The 12,288-nt window shown below is 38.2% G+C and overlaps 1 protein-coding gene across 1 annotated transcript in view; it reads left to right on the top strand.

Annotated features, from left to right (window-relative positions):
- The window catches only part of LOC107555460 (multiple C2 and transmembrane domain-containing protein 1-like), a 146,659-nt gene extending 140,694 nt beyond the window's left edge, over positions 1-5,965 (top strand). Inside the window, exons 13-17 of the mRNA XM_016238275.1 lie at positions 2,316-2,440; positions 3,357-3,459; positions 3,984-4,085; positions 4,429-4,503; positions 5,756-5,965. Coding sequence (XP_016093761.1) covers positions 2,316-2,440; positions 3,357-3,459; positions 3,984-4,085; positions 4,429-4,503; positions 5,756-5,965 — 615 coding nt within the window. The remainder of the gene's footprint in view (positions 1-2,315; positions 2,441-3,356; positions 3,460-3,983; positions 4,086-4,428; positions 4,504-5,755) is intronic.
- Positions 5,966-12,288: the final 6,323 nt, after the last annotated feature.

The following is a 12,288-nucleotide window of genomic DNA, read 5'->3' as shown; positions in this document are numbered from 1 at the left end:
GACTCGCTCACGGACTCACCGTCTCAATCGGCCCTGGCACCGAGGTGTCAGCCAACAAGGTTACGGGCCACGGAACAGTGCCTCCTCTAATAGAGAGCTCACTGGAGACAGGGAGAGTCCGGGAAAAGTGGAAGGGAAGGAGAGTGGACATAAAAGAATATGTGGCCGAGAGAAAAAGAAAAGTGAGGGAAATCGTAGTTCTCTTTCTTGCACCACCGAGTGTGTTTTTTTTGTCCTACCCCTCCTTTCTGTCTGTTTTTCATTGTAATTAATTGAGGCTTTTATCTGGAGTGCCTCCACTCCAGGCCAGCAGGATAAATGGTGACAGTGTGTAAAACCAACAGTATTTAGGGACAGGAGACTGCCTTCCTTCTGAATAGAGCCACTCAATACTTCACATAGATTGCTTCGGATGCAGACATTACTCTGGCAGTCGGCAATTTCCTTAACAATCAGTTTTCAAACAAAAGTAGGAACTGTTCTGCCCTCGCTGCCATCAGTGTGTTTGTATATATTAATGCTATGGGCGGTTAAATGCTCCTCTCATGCAGGTACTTCTGCTTAACACCGTTCCTGCATTTCATTTAAAATGCCTTCCAGACCTGAAAAATGTAATTACTGCTTTGTACGTCAGCGTGCCGCACGCTCATCAAATTGCAGCCGGAATGAGGTTGAACTCATCTCGCCGGTCTATGAGGATTTGCCCAGAATTAACCCACAGATAGCGTCTGCTCGGCCACACCTGGGGAGTCAAAGTTTCATTCAGTGCGAAGCGTGTAATTTGCTCAGACAGCTGCCTCACGAACACGTAGTAGTTTGTCGCCGAGGATGACCGAGTGTCAACGCGAGGATATTGAATAGGGTGGTACATTCTTGCGCCTATCAATATACATTTATTTAAGCAGATGCAAATTATTTTTGAATGATGAAAATACTCACAATTACTAGATGTCATGGCAAATTAAGCATTTGTGTGAATACTTTGTAAATGAGATGCTTGAAATGCTTTTATTATTTTTGCAAACACTTTTTCATGTAATAAATAAAAATGTGAATCCATAATTTCATCTCCTAGCTGAATTTCTGTAACTTGTTTTTCTGTATTTTTTCTACTACTCCATAAAAATACAGTATACTGTAAAATATACTGTACACACTTTTTGTTTAAAATTAAACTCACAATCTAGATTTTGGTTGTAACAATTTAGTCAACTTATTTTATTATATCAGACACATTCCAGCGTAATCACTGCATGTAAATACATCTGAGTATAAAAACGGTGAATTTAAAAAAAGATTCAGTCTGATCAATATACCCCTGAAATTGATATGCCTGGTGACAGCAAGGACTTTCCATTGATCACTGTGACATTTATTTTGCTTGTCAACTAAATGTCTTTGCTTCTTTTATTCGCATGCAGGGAAGTGAAGTGTTTCATACTGCATTTTAACTTTGCAGCACGTTTTAAAATTACCATTATGGATGTTATTCTTGGCCCCAGCTTTTAAAAATTATGCTCTGCAACAAACAACAAAAGTGCTCCCAATTGTTTTGTTCAGAGATTTGTTTAATGACTAAAAGTTTAGATCAAAGCTGATATGAAGAGTTTGTTGTTTAAGTTTTTGTTGAGAACAATATTCCTTTAAATTATGAACATTTATTTACATGCGTATATTAATAGTTTATTTCAAAGCATGTAGGACAGTGGATTATATAAATATGTCTCTAGAGTCAACTTCTTATAATAATGCATTTCGTACATGAATTAAAATATTCTATTGAACTTTTAAAAATATATTGATAAAAAGGATTATTAAAAAGTGTCTCACTTTTAATTTATCGATGTGAATGCCCTGTCAGCAACCGGAAAGCCTCATGATAATATCTACAATGATCTCCATATATATTGGCTGGAAATTTTTCTATAAATTTCCCACATTCAGTTCATGTGTTTTTAAGTCATCATTCCCATCTACGACCAGCTATGTGTGTGTGTTCACACCAGACAGAGATAGAGATGTCCTTACAGTGCTCTAGGGCAGCGCAAAGGCTGAAATGCTTATCTGCCTGTGTGCGAACTGCTCTATCGGTGTAACCACAGCAAACGACACCACACAGGGGCAAAATGAATATATCAAATCAGCTCCACAGTGATAAGTTGCTGCTGAAGCTTTAGTTTGGGTAAAGACAGCAGTGTGGTTTGATCCAGCCCTTCAGGCTCACTGTCCCCTCACCTTTATCAGGTAGTTATTCCCCCCAGCGCACCACCCAGTGGATTACACCACAGTAAATTCAATGAAACTGATAAAGTTAATGTGTGTGTGTGTCCCTCACAGGCAAGAGTGACCCCTTCTGTGTAGTGGAGCTCAGCAACGATCGGTTACAGACGCACACCGTGTACAAAAACCTCAACCCAGAGTGGAACAAAGTCTTCACGTTGTAAGTGTCAAAAGCGTGTATCTGCATGTGCTAGAGTGCTTGCATTTGCATTTAATCACATATTTTCAGTCTGACAATTTATCATATATTTTCAAGTACACTACACTACTGATAAAAGTATATCAAATGCTGATATAAAAAAGTAAATGTATAAAATGTAAATATTTTTAAGTCTGCAAAGAATATGATAATTGCAAATTAAATCATGATTAATTTGCAGTTGATTTATTTTTTATCTATTTTGAAAATTATATAATTTGTCATTGTAAACCAAATAAAAAGATATTAAATGAAAAGTGGGAAAAATATATTTTTAATTCAGTGTATTGAAAAAGCTTAGTAATAAATACCGTATTTATGGGCTATGTGATTTATAGAGATATACATCCGAGAACTGAGGATTACAGGATAATGTAGTCAGGATTATTTAATTAAGCTTTGTATTGGTAGATGAAAATGTGACACATAAGTAAACTTTTTTCTTTAAGAAGAAAATTAACTTTTTGTTTGAGATTACACTCCCTCTGCAAGTACAGCCATTGTGCTGTTTGATAATGTGCCATACATAATTTCTTATATTAGTTCGATATCTAGAGGTTGATGTTTTTTTTCATAATCTTTCAATCTTCACGGCTGGAAATTCATTTGTGAATTCCCATGGAAAGCTGGGTAATCTAGCCTCTCCTAGGAGCGCCCATCTCTTAAAGAATAACCTCATTTTCTTTCATTAGACTTCTCCTCTTTAGCCTACTTTTCAAAGATAGCATTTCAAGTGGAGAATTGCAGCATCTTTTTTTAATGGAGATTGCCACCAAGGATTTAGATGAATCACATTTTTTTGTCATGACTTGAAAGATCTTTTCAGTGTTTAATATTAGTCGATGACTTCTTCACCTACCCCTTTTTCTTCAACTAGCAATGTGAAAGACATCCACTCAGTCTTAGAGGTGACTGTCTTTGACGAAGACAGAGACCGAAGTGCCGACTTCTTGGGCAAAGTGGCTATACCGTTGTTAAATGTAAGTTTTGAGTTTACAGACTTTTTCTTACAAGAATGAATCAGTTTGAGATTGGAAAAATGCACTAAAATATATTTTTAAAAAATTGCCGTGTGTCTAACTTTTATTGATTGTAGTAATCAGAGTAAAATGTAAAAGTGACAAAAACACACACACACACACACACAAGTTTACAAAAAATGTTGGGGGGAATAATCAAAGCATGTGTCTAACCTTTATTGATTTGAGTAATCATAGAGTAAGATGTGAAAGTGAGAAAAACACTGGGGGGAAAAAGCTACTAACAAAAACAGAGAAGAAAGAAAAGATAAGGGGGGACGCAATGTGCGCTCCCAGGCTGATTCCCCAGGATAGTTAATTTGCAGCTGACAGTGGTCGGGCCGTAATGAACAGGTACTTGTCAGAGCCGCCACAGTTGTTTTGGGCTCTCTGTCAGATGCAGCAGCTGGGGTTCAAAGGTCACACAGAGAGTGTATTCAGCTGGGTATTGCCAGACAGACGGCTGTCATGTCCCTCTCCCGCAGATCCAAAATGGAGAACGCAAAGCTTACGCCTTGAAAAGCAAGGAACTGACAGGGCCAACCAAAGGGGTCATCTTTCTCGAAATAGACGTGATTTATAACATTGTAAGTCCCACTCTCTTTTACTCGCTTGCTTTTTTCGAGCGTTTTTCACTTCTTTTATTTGCTTGTTCTCTTCAGCCTCTCCCTGGCTGTCTGTCCCTGTCCTCATTCTCTCTTTTAATTACTGAAGACTCCCCTTTCCTCAGCCTTTTATTTGTGTGTCTGTGTACCGCTGTGTGTGTGTCCGTCCGCCATTTTAGGCGGGAGTCTGAGAGAGCATCACATGGCCGTGTGGTGTGGAGTGTGTGAAATGGAGGGATGTCTTCATATATTAGCTCGTTAATGATGCATCGTGATCATGTCTTGAACTCGATGGTGGATTATGCATGAAGTTTATATGTTGCAGGTAAAAGCCGGCTTGAGAACTTTGATTCCCATCGAGCAGAAATACATCGAAGAGGAGCCGCGAGTGTCCAAACAGGTAACAAGAGCACTTTAATCGCACCTTTGTTGAAGACATTGATAAAATTACCCCCCACCAACATAAGTCGTAGACAGCAGCATCTTTCTCCTCATCTTCCCCCTCTCTCTTGCTCTTTCTCCTTGTCTCTTCCTTCTCTTCTGGAGGTGCTGAATAGAAATGTCAAGCTGTCAATGCTGGGGGTGCATAAGTAGATTGGCCATCCTTTAGTTTGGACCTCAGTGGTTATTCTGCTGTGCTTCTTTTTGTCACCCTGTTCAATGTCTCCCCCCCATCCCTGACAAAGAGCTGAATTGTAGGGGTTGTCCCAAATCAGACCTGTCACTGAGACACTGCTTGGGACAAACACACACACACAGACACTCTCTCTGACGCAATAAAGCAGAACTGAATGCATGCTAGAAAGTGCCCACTCTGCACTTTTTCGATGTGAATTTGCCCCCCACCTAAACTGTTTGCGAGTGAGACAGCAAGATGTGCACACGAACTGAAAAGTGAGGGCAACATATCAAATTTATCTCCACAAGATTTGCTTTTACTTCTTGATACTGTCCTTTCGACTGCTGAAGCTCATTTTGTCAAACATCTCGGATATATTTTATTCTTTAGTAGTGTGGTATTGTATTTCACCTCAAATGTACTTTGATTAATCCCAAATGACAAACAGAAAAGGCCTACTTTAAAGGGATGGCCCGAATCCTACACTTCACATATTTACTATGATCAAAGCCGTAGCATTTTAAAGCCATAATGCGAGCAGGAGCGTTTGATCTTCCTGTGAACATAGGAAGCAGCGGTCATTTTCCGTTCACCCGCACTCAGAAGCATGAATAAGACCTTTTTATTAAAGAGACATGACAAATAAATATATTTAATTGCATTATATTTTTGGTGTTATTCCTTAACATCACTTTTCCCATTATGTCTAAATGCTGAAAGTCAATTGTTGTAGTGCTTTTAGACCTAAGATTTTCAACATCAATTTATAAGCAATGACTAAAATTATGATCATTTAAAATGTATATTATATACACTACCGTTCAAAAGTTTGTGGTCTGTAAGATTTTTTAAAAATGTTTTTGTATGTTTGCCAAACACACACACACACACACGCACGTTTACTTAGCTATCTAAATGGGGACATTTTATAGGCGTAATGATTTTCCTTATTTAAAAAAATTATTTTAGTTTGGTAGTTTTGTCAGTGTGAATCAGTTTAATTGAGAAATGTCACTGTTGTTCTGTCACTCAGCTGCTGCTGCAGAACTTCAACAGAGTGAGGCGCTGTATCATGTTCCTGATCAATGCTGGCTGCTATATCAACAGCTGCTTTGAGTGGGAGTCTCCTCAGAGGAGCATCTGTGCCTTTCTGGTAAGAACCAGTATGCATTCAACCACACCATCAGTCACATACAGCGGCTCCAGAATGTATTTGGACACATTTGTGTTGGGCCACAATTGAATTTCATTGTATTAGTTTAAAAAAATAAATACATATTTGGATATTTTCTGGTTGTCAAACATTAGTGGATCATGTTCAGAGTGATGAAGTACACCTGTGGTTACTTTAGGACACGTAATATGAACTGAGGAGAACTTTATACATTCATTAAAATGACCTTGGGATGAGTTGGTTGCAAAAATGACTCAGAAAAGTGACACAAACTCTGAGAAGAGTAGTCTAGTATTTTGTTATCAGTTGCAGATTTGCAGATTGCAATTCTGTTTCTTTTCTCAGAGTTAATATCATTTTTCTGAGCCATTTTTGCAACCAATTCCTGCCAAGATCACTTTAGTGAATTAAGTAAGTAAGTTCCCCTTCGTTCACACACGAATAACCAATAGAAATAGCTGATCACATTAACTATGAACATGATCCACTAACACCACTTTGACAACCAGAAAGGATCCAGATACTGTACATTTGTCTATACTTTTAACAGTATATCTATTGTTTCATCATTCAAAACCTAACAAACTTTTTTTCTTTGAAATGTTTTGCTTCAAAAGTGCATTTCTATATATTTTCTTTAAAATAATTGCCACTTGATTTGGTATTTTGTTTCTAATGCAGTGATTTTAGGTGTATCTTAAGTGCCAAATACTTTCTGCGGCCACTTCGCATACACTAGACTTTATAAAATATACTGACAGGTTTTGTGGTGATCCATTAGTTCCTGTGCACACATTTCCCATCTCCCCGTCTGTCATGTTAAAAATGTCCAGAATTTTGCCCATTTGTCTTTGACATCCTCCAGCAGTCCTCTCAGATCTCCAGTAATACTCTGGCACCTCGGGTGAAGTCGTCTGAATTCACGACAGTCTCTTTCATAGCGTGGTGCACCTTCAGATTGTAATTGGACAGTTGAACCTTCATGAAAAGGACACCCTTTGTGAGTGGGCTGTGTGACTAAATGCTAGCACAGGACATGCTGGCTAATCTTTGCCTGTGATGCTGCATAATTTGCTGTAGGGCCTGTCTGTTTTGGGACTCGCGTGTCTTTAAGTGTCGCTGGGTAGGCCATTAACATTTGCTGCTTGACACATTTTAATTTCGGTACACTTCCGAAAGCAAAAGCCGAGGGCACACGCGTGAGCGGAGGGACAGCTGTATCGATCAGCTAACATTTTAGTTGAACTTTTTTTTTCTTTTCCTTCATGGTTGTCGGGGGAAATGTCAGAGAAAGAAATGTCAAGAGATTTGAGGAGAATAAAACAAAAACAATTACATTACATTTGTTCTTAATGTTCAGATGCTATTATAAAAATTATTATTCAGTCACATTCAGTTCAGTACGTCTGACCTGAACTACCAAAGTTATAAAAAAATTAGACTTTATAAAATATACTGACAGGTTTTGTGGTGATCCATTAGTTCCTGTGCACACATTTCCCATCTCCCCGTCTGTCATGTTAAAAATGTCCAGAATTTTGCCCATTTGTCTTTGACATCCTCCAGCAGTCCTCTCAGATCTCCAGTAATACTCTGGCACCTCGGGTGAAGTCGTCTGAATTCACGACAGTCTCTTTCATAGCGTGGTGCACCTTCAGATTTTAATTGGACAGTTGAACCTTCATGAAAAGGACACCCTTTGTGAGTGGGCTGTGTGACTAAATGCTAGCACAGGACATGCTGGCTAATCTTTGCCTGTGATGCTGCATAATTTGCTGTAGGGCCTGTCTGTTTTGGGACTCGCGTGTCTTTAAGTGTCGCTGGGTAGGCCATTAACATTTGCTGCTTGACACATTTTAATTTCGGTACACTTCCGAAAGCAAAAGCCGAGGGCACACGCGTGAGCGGAGGGACAGCTGTATCGATCAGCTAACATTTTAGTTGAACTTTTTTTTTCTTTTCCTTCATGGTTGTCGGGGGAAATGTCAGAGAAAGAAATGTCAAGAGATTTGAGGAGAATAAAACAAAAACTATTACATTACATTTGTTCTTAATGTTCAGATGCTATTATAAAAATTATTATTCAGTCACATTCAGTTCAGTACGTCTGACCTGAACTACCAAAGTTATAAAAAAAATTTTTTTGTTGTTGCTTTTTTTGTATTTTTTTTTCACAGTTGTCCCATTGGCTGGTAATGCTATTCTTTACAGTCTAAATCTCCCTCCCTAAGAGCTCTCTTAATCATCACACTGATTTCTTTCTTTATCACCAGCCATCTGGTTCAGGTGAGCCTTCACCGCTGCGCTGAGACCCACATCTGTGCTGTTCTGTCAGCCGTTGACAGTTGTAAGCCAAAAGAATACAATAGTCAGACGGAGGTGATTTCGCATTCAAGAGTTGCAGAACCTCCGGTGCTTGCCGCACAAAGGTTAGCCAAAGCAAAGGGGCTGCTTGCGATGCTCAGATAAAACCAGCTGCGAGTGGCGGTGGCGGCAAGTGCTGTGATTTGCTATTCTGGTATTTTTAGGTCTGTGCCTTTTTGACATTTTAGAGTTCTTGTTTTTAGCGTTTTTTGAGGTTGTATTGGTGTTTTTGTTGATGTTGTTTGGATTTTGTTGCAGAAACTCTTTCAAAGATTTTTTCTTTGTTTGCTGGTGCTCCAAATACTCTGCTCCTTTCCTTAAAGGTAAAGCATGGAAGTAAAATATTGTGTTGGATCCCAGTTTAATACACAAAGTAGGCCATTTTTATGTTCAAAATTTTTAAGCATCCAGACGTGTTTGACACAACCATACAATGGCATCAGTTAGGGGGTGGGACTATCTGTTTGATGACCAATAACTGACAGTTGTATTTGGCCGAAACATTTCTTATTATTATCAATGTTAAAAACAGTTGTGCTGTTTTCACAAAACAACGTTTCTATTTGTTTGGGAAACAAGTTTATCTTTTTCAAGATTCTCTAATGAATAGAAAGTTCAAAAGAATATTCTTTACTGTTATTTTTGATCAATTTAATGCATCCTTGCTGAATGAAAGTATTAGTTTGTTTTAAAAAAAGGCATTAGTTCGGGGGTTGGACTACCTATTTGACAAGCAGTTTTTATTTTTATTTTTTATTAATGTTGAAACCAGTTGTGCTGCTTAATATTTTTGTGGAAATGGTGACTATTTTTTCAGGATAGTTTGATAAATAGAAAATTCAAAAGAACATAGCTTATTTTAAATAAATATTTTGTAACAATATAAATGTTTACTCTTGCTTTCGATCAATTTAATGCATCCTTGCTGAATGAAAATATTAATTTATTTGACAACTAAAGGCCAACAGTCATCATTGGCTGAAAAATATGTTGTGCTACTTAATATTTTTGTAGAAACCGTGATTATTCTAATTTTTTTTCCTGAAATGTTTGATGAATAGAAAGTTCAAAAGAACATAGCTTATTTTAAAGAAATATTTTGTAACAATATAAATGTTTACTCTTGCTTTCGATCAATTTAATGCATCCTTGCTGAATGAAAATATTAATTTATTTGACAACTAAAGGCCAACAGTCATCATTGGCTGAAAAATGTCTTATGTTGTGCTACTTAATATTTTTGTAGAAACCGTGATTATTATAATTTTTTTTTCTGAAATGTTTGATGAATAGAAAGTTCAAAAGAACATAGTTTATGGAATCTTTGTAACAATATAAATGTCTTTACTGTCACCTTTGATCAACTGAATGTCTTTGCAGAATGAAAATATTAATTTATTAAAAAATGGCATTACTTTGTCTGTTTGACAACCAATGGGCGACAGTCATCACTGAAAATAAATCTTTACATGTGGTGGTTAACTTTTGTAAGCCGTATATTCATGATCGCACACACATTCGATAATGGCCAGCCAGTCAAGACGACACAGCTCATGGCATATCCACAATGGACAAAGCTAGGAGAGTATGCGTGTGTGTGCATGTGCTCGTTCAAGTGTGTGTGGTTGTCAGCGTGAGTGTTTGTGCGCGTCTGCCTCCCCTCTCCATGAACACCTGTAAGCTGAGCGTTTGCGCTGGGTGAATATGGGCCATTGTTCTGGCTGGCAGAGTGGTGCACATAAAGACCGCTCTGTGCCAGCCCTCCCCGCGCGCCACTTGCTTTGAGTGGGAGTCTCCTCAGAGGAGCATCTGTGCCTTTCTGGTAAGAACCAGTATGCATTCAACCACACCATCAGTCACATACAGCGGCTCCAGAATGTATTTGGACACATTTGTGTTGGGCCACAATTGAATTTCATTGTATTAGTTTAAAAAAATAAATACATATTTGGATATTTTCTGGTTGTCAAACATTAGTGGATCATGTTCAGAGTGATGAAGTACACCTGTGGTTACTTTAGGACACGTAATATGAACTGAGGAGAACTTTATACATTCATTAAAATGACCTTGGGATGAGTTGGTTGCAAAAATGACTCAGAAAAGTGACACAAACTCTGAGAAGAGTAGTCTAGTATTTTGTTATCAGTTGCAGATTTGCAGATTGCAATTCTGTTTCTTTTCTCAGAGTTAATATCATTTTTCTGAGCCATTTTTGCAACCAATTCCTGCCAAGATCACTTTAGTGAATTAAGTAAGTAAGTTCCCCTTCGTTCACACACGAATAACCAATAGAAATAGCTGATCACATTAACTATGAACATGATCCACTAACACCACTTTGACAACCAGAAAGGATCCAGATACTGTACATTTGTCTATACTTTTAACAGTATATCTATTGTTTCATCATTCAAAACCTAACAAACTTTTTTTCTTTGAAATGTTTTGCTTCAAAAGTGCATTTCTATATATTTTCTTTAAAATAATTGCCACTTGATTTGGTATTTTGTTTCTAATGCAGTGATTTTAGGTGTATCTTAAGTGCCAAATACTTTCTGCGGCCACTTCGCATACACTAGACTTTATAAAATATACTGACAGGTTTTGTGGTGATCCATTAGTTCCTGTGCACACATTTCCCATCTCCCCGTCTGTCATGTTAAAAATGTCCAGAATTTTGCCCATTTGTCTTTGACATCCTCCAGCAGTCCTCTCAGATCTCCAGTAATACTCTGGCACCTCGGGTGAAGTCGTCTGAATTCACGACAGTCTCTTTCATAGCGTGGTGCACCTTCAGATTTTAATTGGACAGTTGAACCTTCATGAAAAGGACACCCTTTGTGAGTGGGCTGTGTGACTAAATGCTAGCACAGGACATGCTGGCTAATCTTTGCCTGTGATGCTGCATAATTTGCTGTAGGGCCTGTCTGTTTTGGGACTCGCGTGTCTTTAAGTGTCGCTGGGTAGGCCATTAACATTTGCTGCTTGACACATTTTAATTTCGGTACACTTCCGAAAGCAAAAGCCGAGGGCACACGCGTGAGCGGAGGGACAGCTGTATCGATCAGCTAACATTTTAGTTGAACTTTTTTTTTCTTTTCCTTCATGGTTGTCGGGGGAAATGTCAGAGAAAGAAATGTCAAGAGATTTGAGGAGAATAAAACAAAAACTATTACATTACATTTGTTCTTAATGTTCAGATGCTATTATAAAAATTATTATTCAGTCACATTCAGTTCAGTACGTCTGACCTGAACTACCAAAGTTATAAAAAAATTTTTTTTGTTGTTGCTTTTTTTGTATTTTTTTTTCACAGTTGTCCCATTGGCTGGTAATGCTATTCTTTACAGTCTAAATCTCCCTCCCTAAGAGCTCTCTTAATCATCACACTGATTTCTTTCTTTATCACCAGCCATCTGGTTCAGGTGAGCCTTCACCGCTGCGCTGAGACCCACATCTGTGCTGTTCTGTCAGCCGTTGACAGTTGTAAGCCAAAAGAATACAATAGTCAGACGGAGGTGATTTCGCATTCAAGAGTTGCAGAACCTCCGGTGCTTGCCGCACAAAGGTTAGCCAAAGCAAAGGGGCTGCTTGCGATGCTCAGATAAAACCAGCTGCGAGTGGCGGTGGCGGCAAGTGCTGTGATTTGCTATTCTGGTATTTTTAGGTCTGTGCCTTTTTGACATTTTAGAGTTCTTGTTTTTAGCGTTTTTTGAGGTTGTATTGGTGTTTTTGTTGATGTTGTTTGGATTTTGTTGCAGAAACTCTTTCAAAGATTTTTTCTTTGTTTGCTGGTGCTCCAAATACTCTGCTCCTTTCCTTAAAGGTAAAGCATGGAAGTAAAATATTGTGTTGGATCCCAGTTTAATACACAAAGTAGGCCATTTTTATGTTCAAAATTTTTAAGCATCCAGACGTGTTTGACACAACCATACAATGGCATCAGTTAGGGGGTGGGACTATCTGTTTGATGACCAATAACTGACAGTTGTATTTGGCCGAAACATTTCTTATTATTATCAATG

The sequence above is a fragment of the Sinocyclocheilus grahami genome, unplaced genomic scaffold (genome assembly GCF_001515645.1).
Source record: "Sinocyclocheilus grahami isolate Dianchi unplaced genomic scaffold, SAMN03320097.WGS_v1.1 scaffold535.1, whole genome shotgun sequence".
Lineage (NCBI taxonomy): Eukaryota > Metazoa > Chordata > Actinopteri > Cypriniformes > Cyprinidae > Sinocyclocheilus > Sinocyclocheilus grahami.
This window is presented reverse-complemented; position numbering and strand designations above follow the sequence as displayed.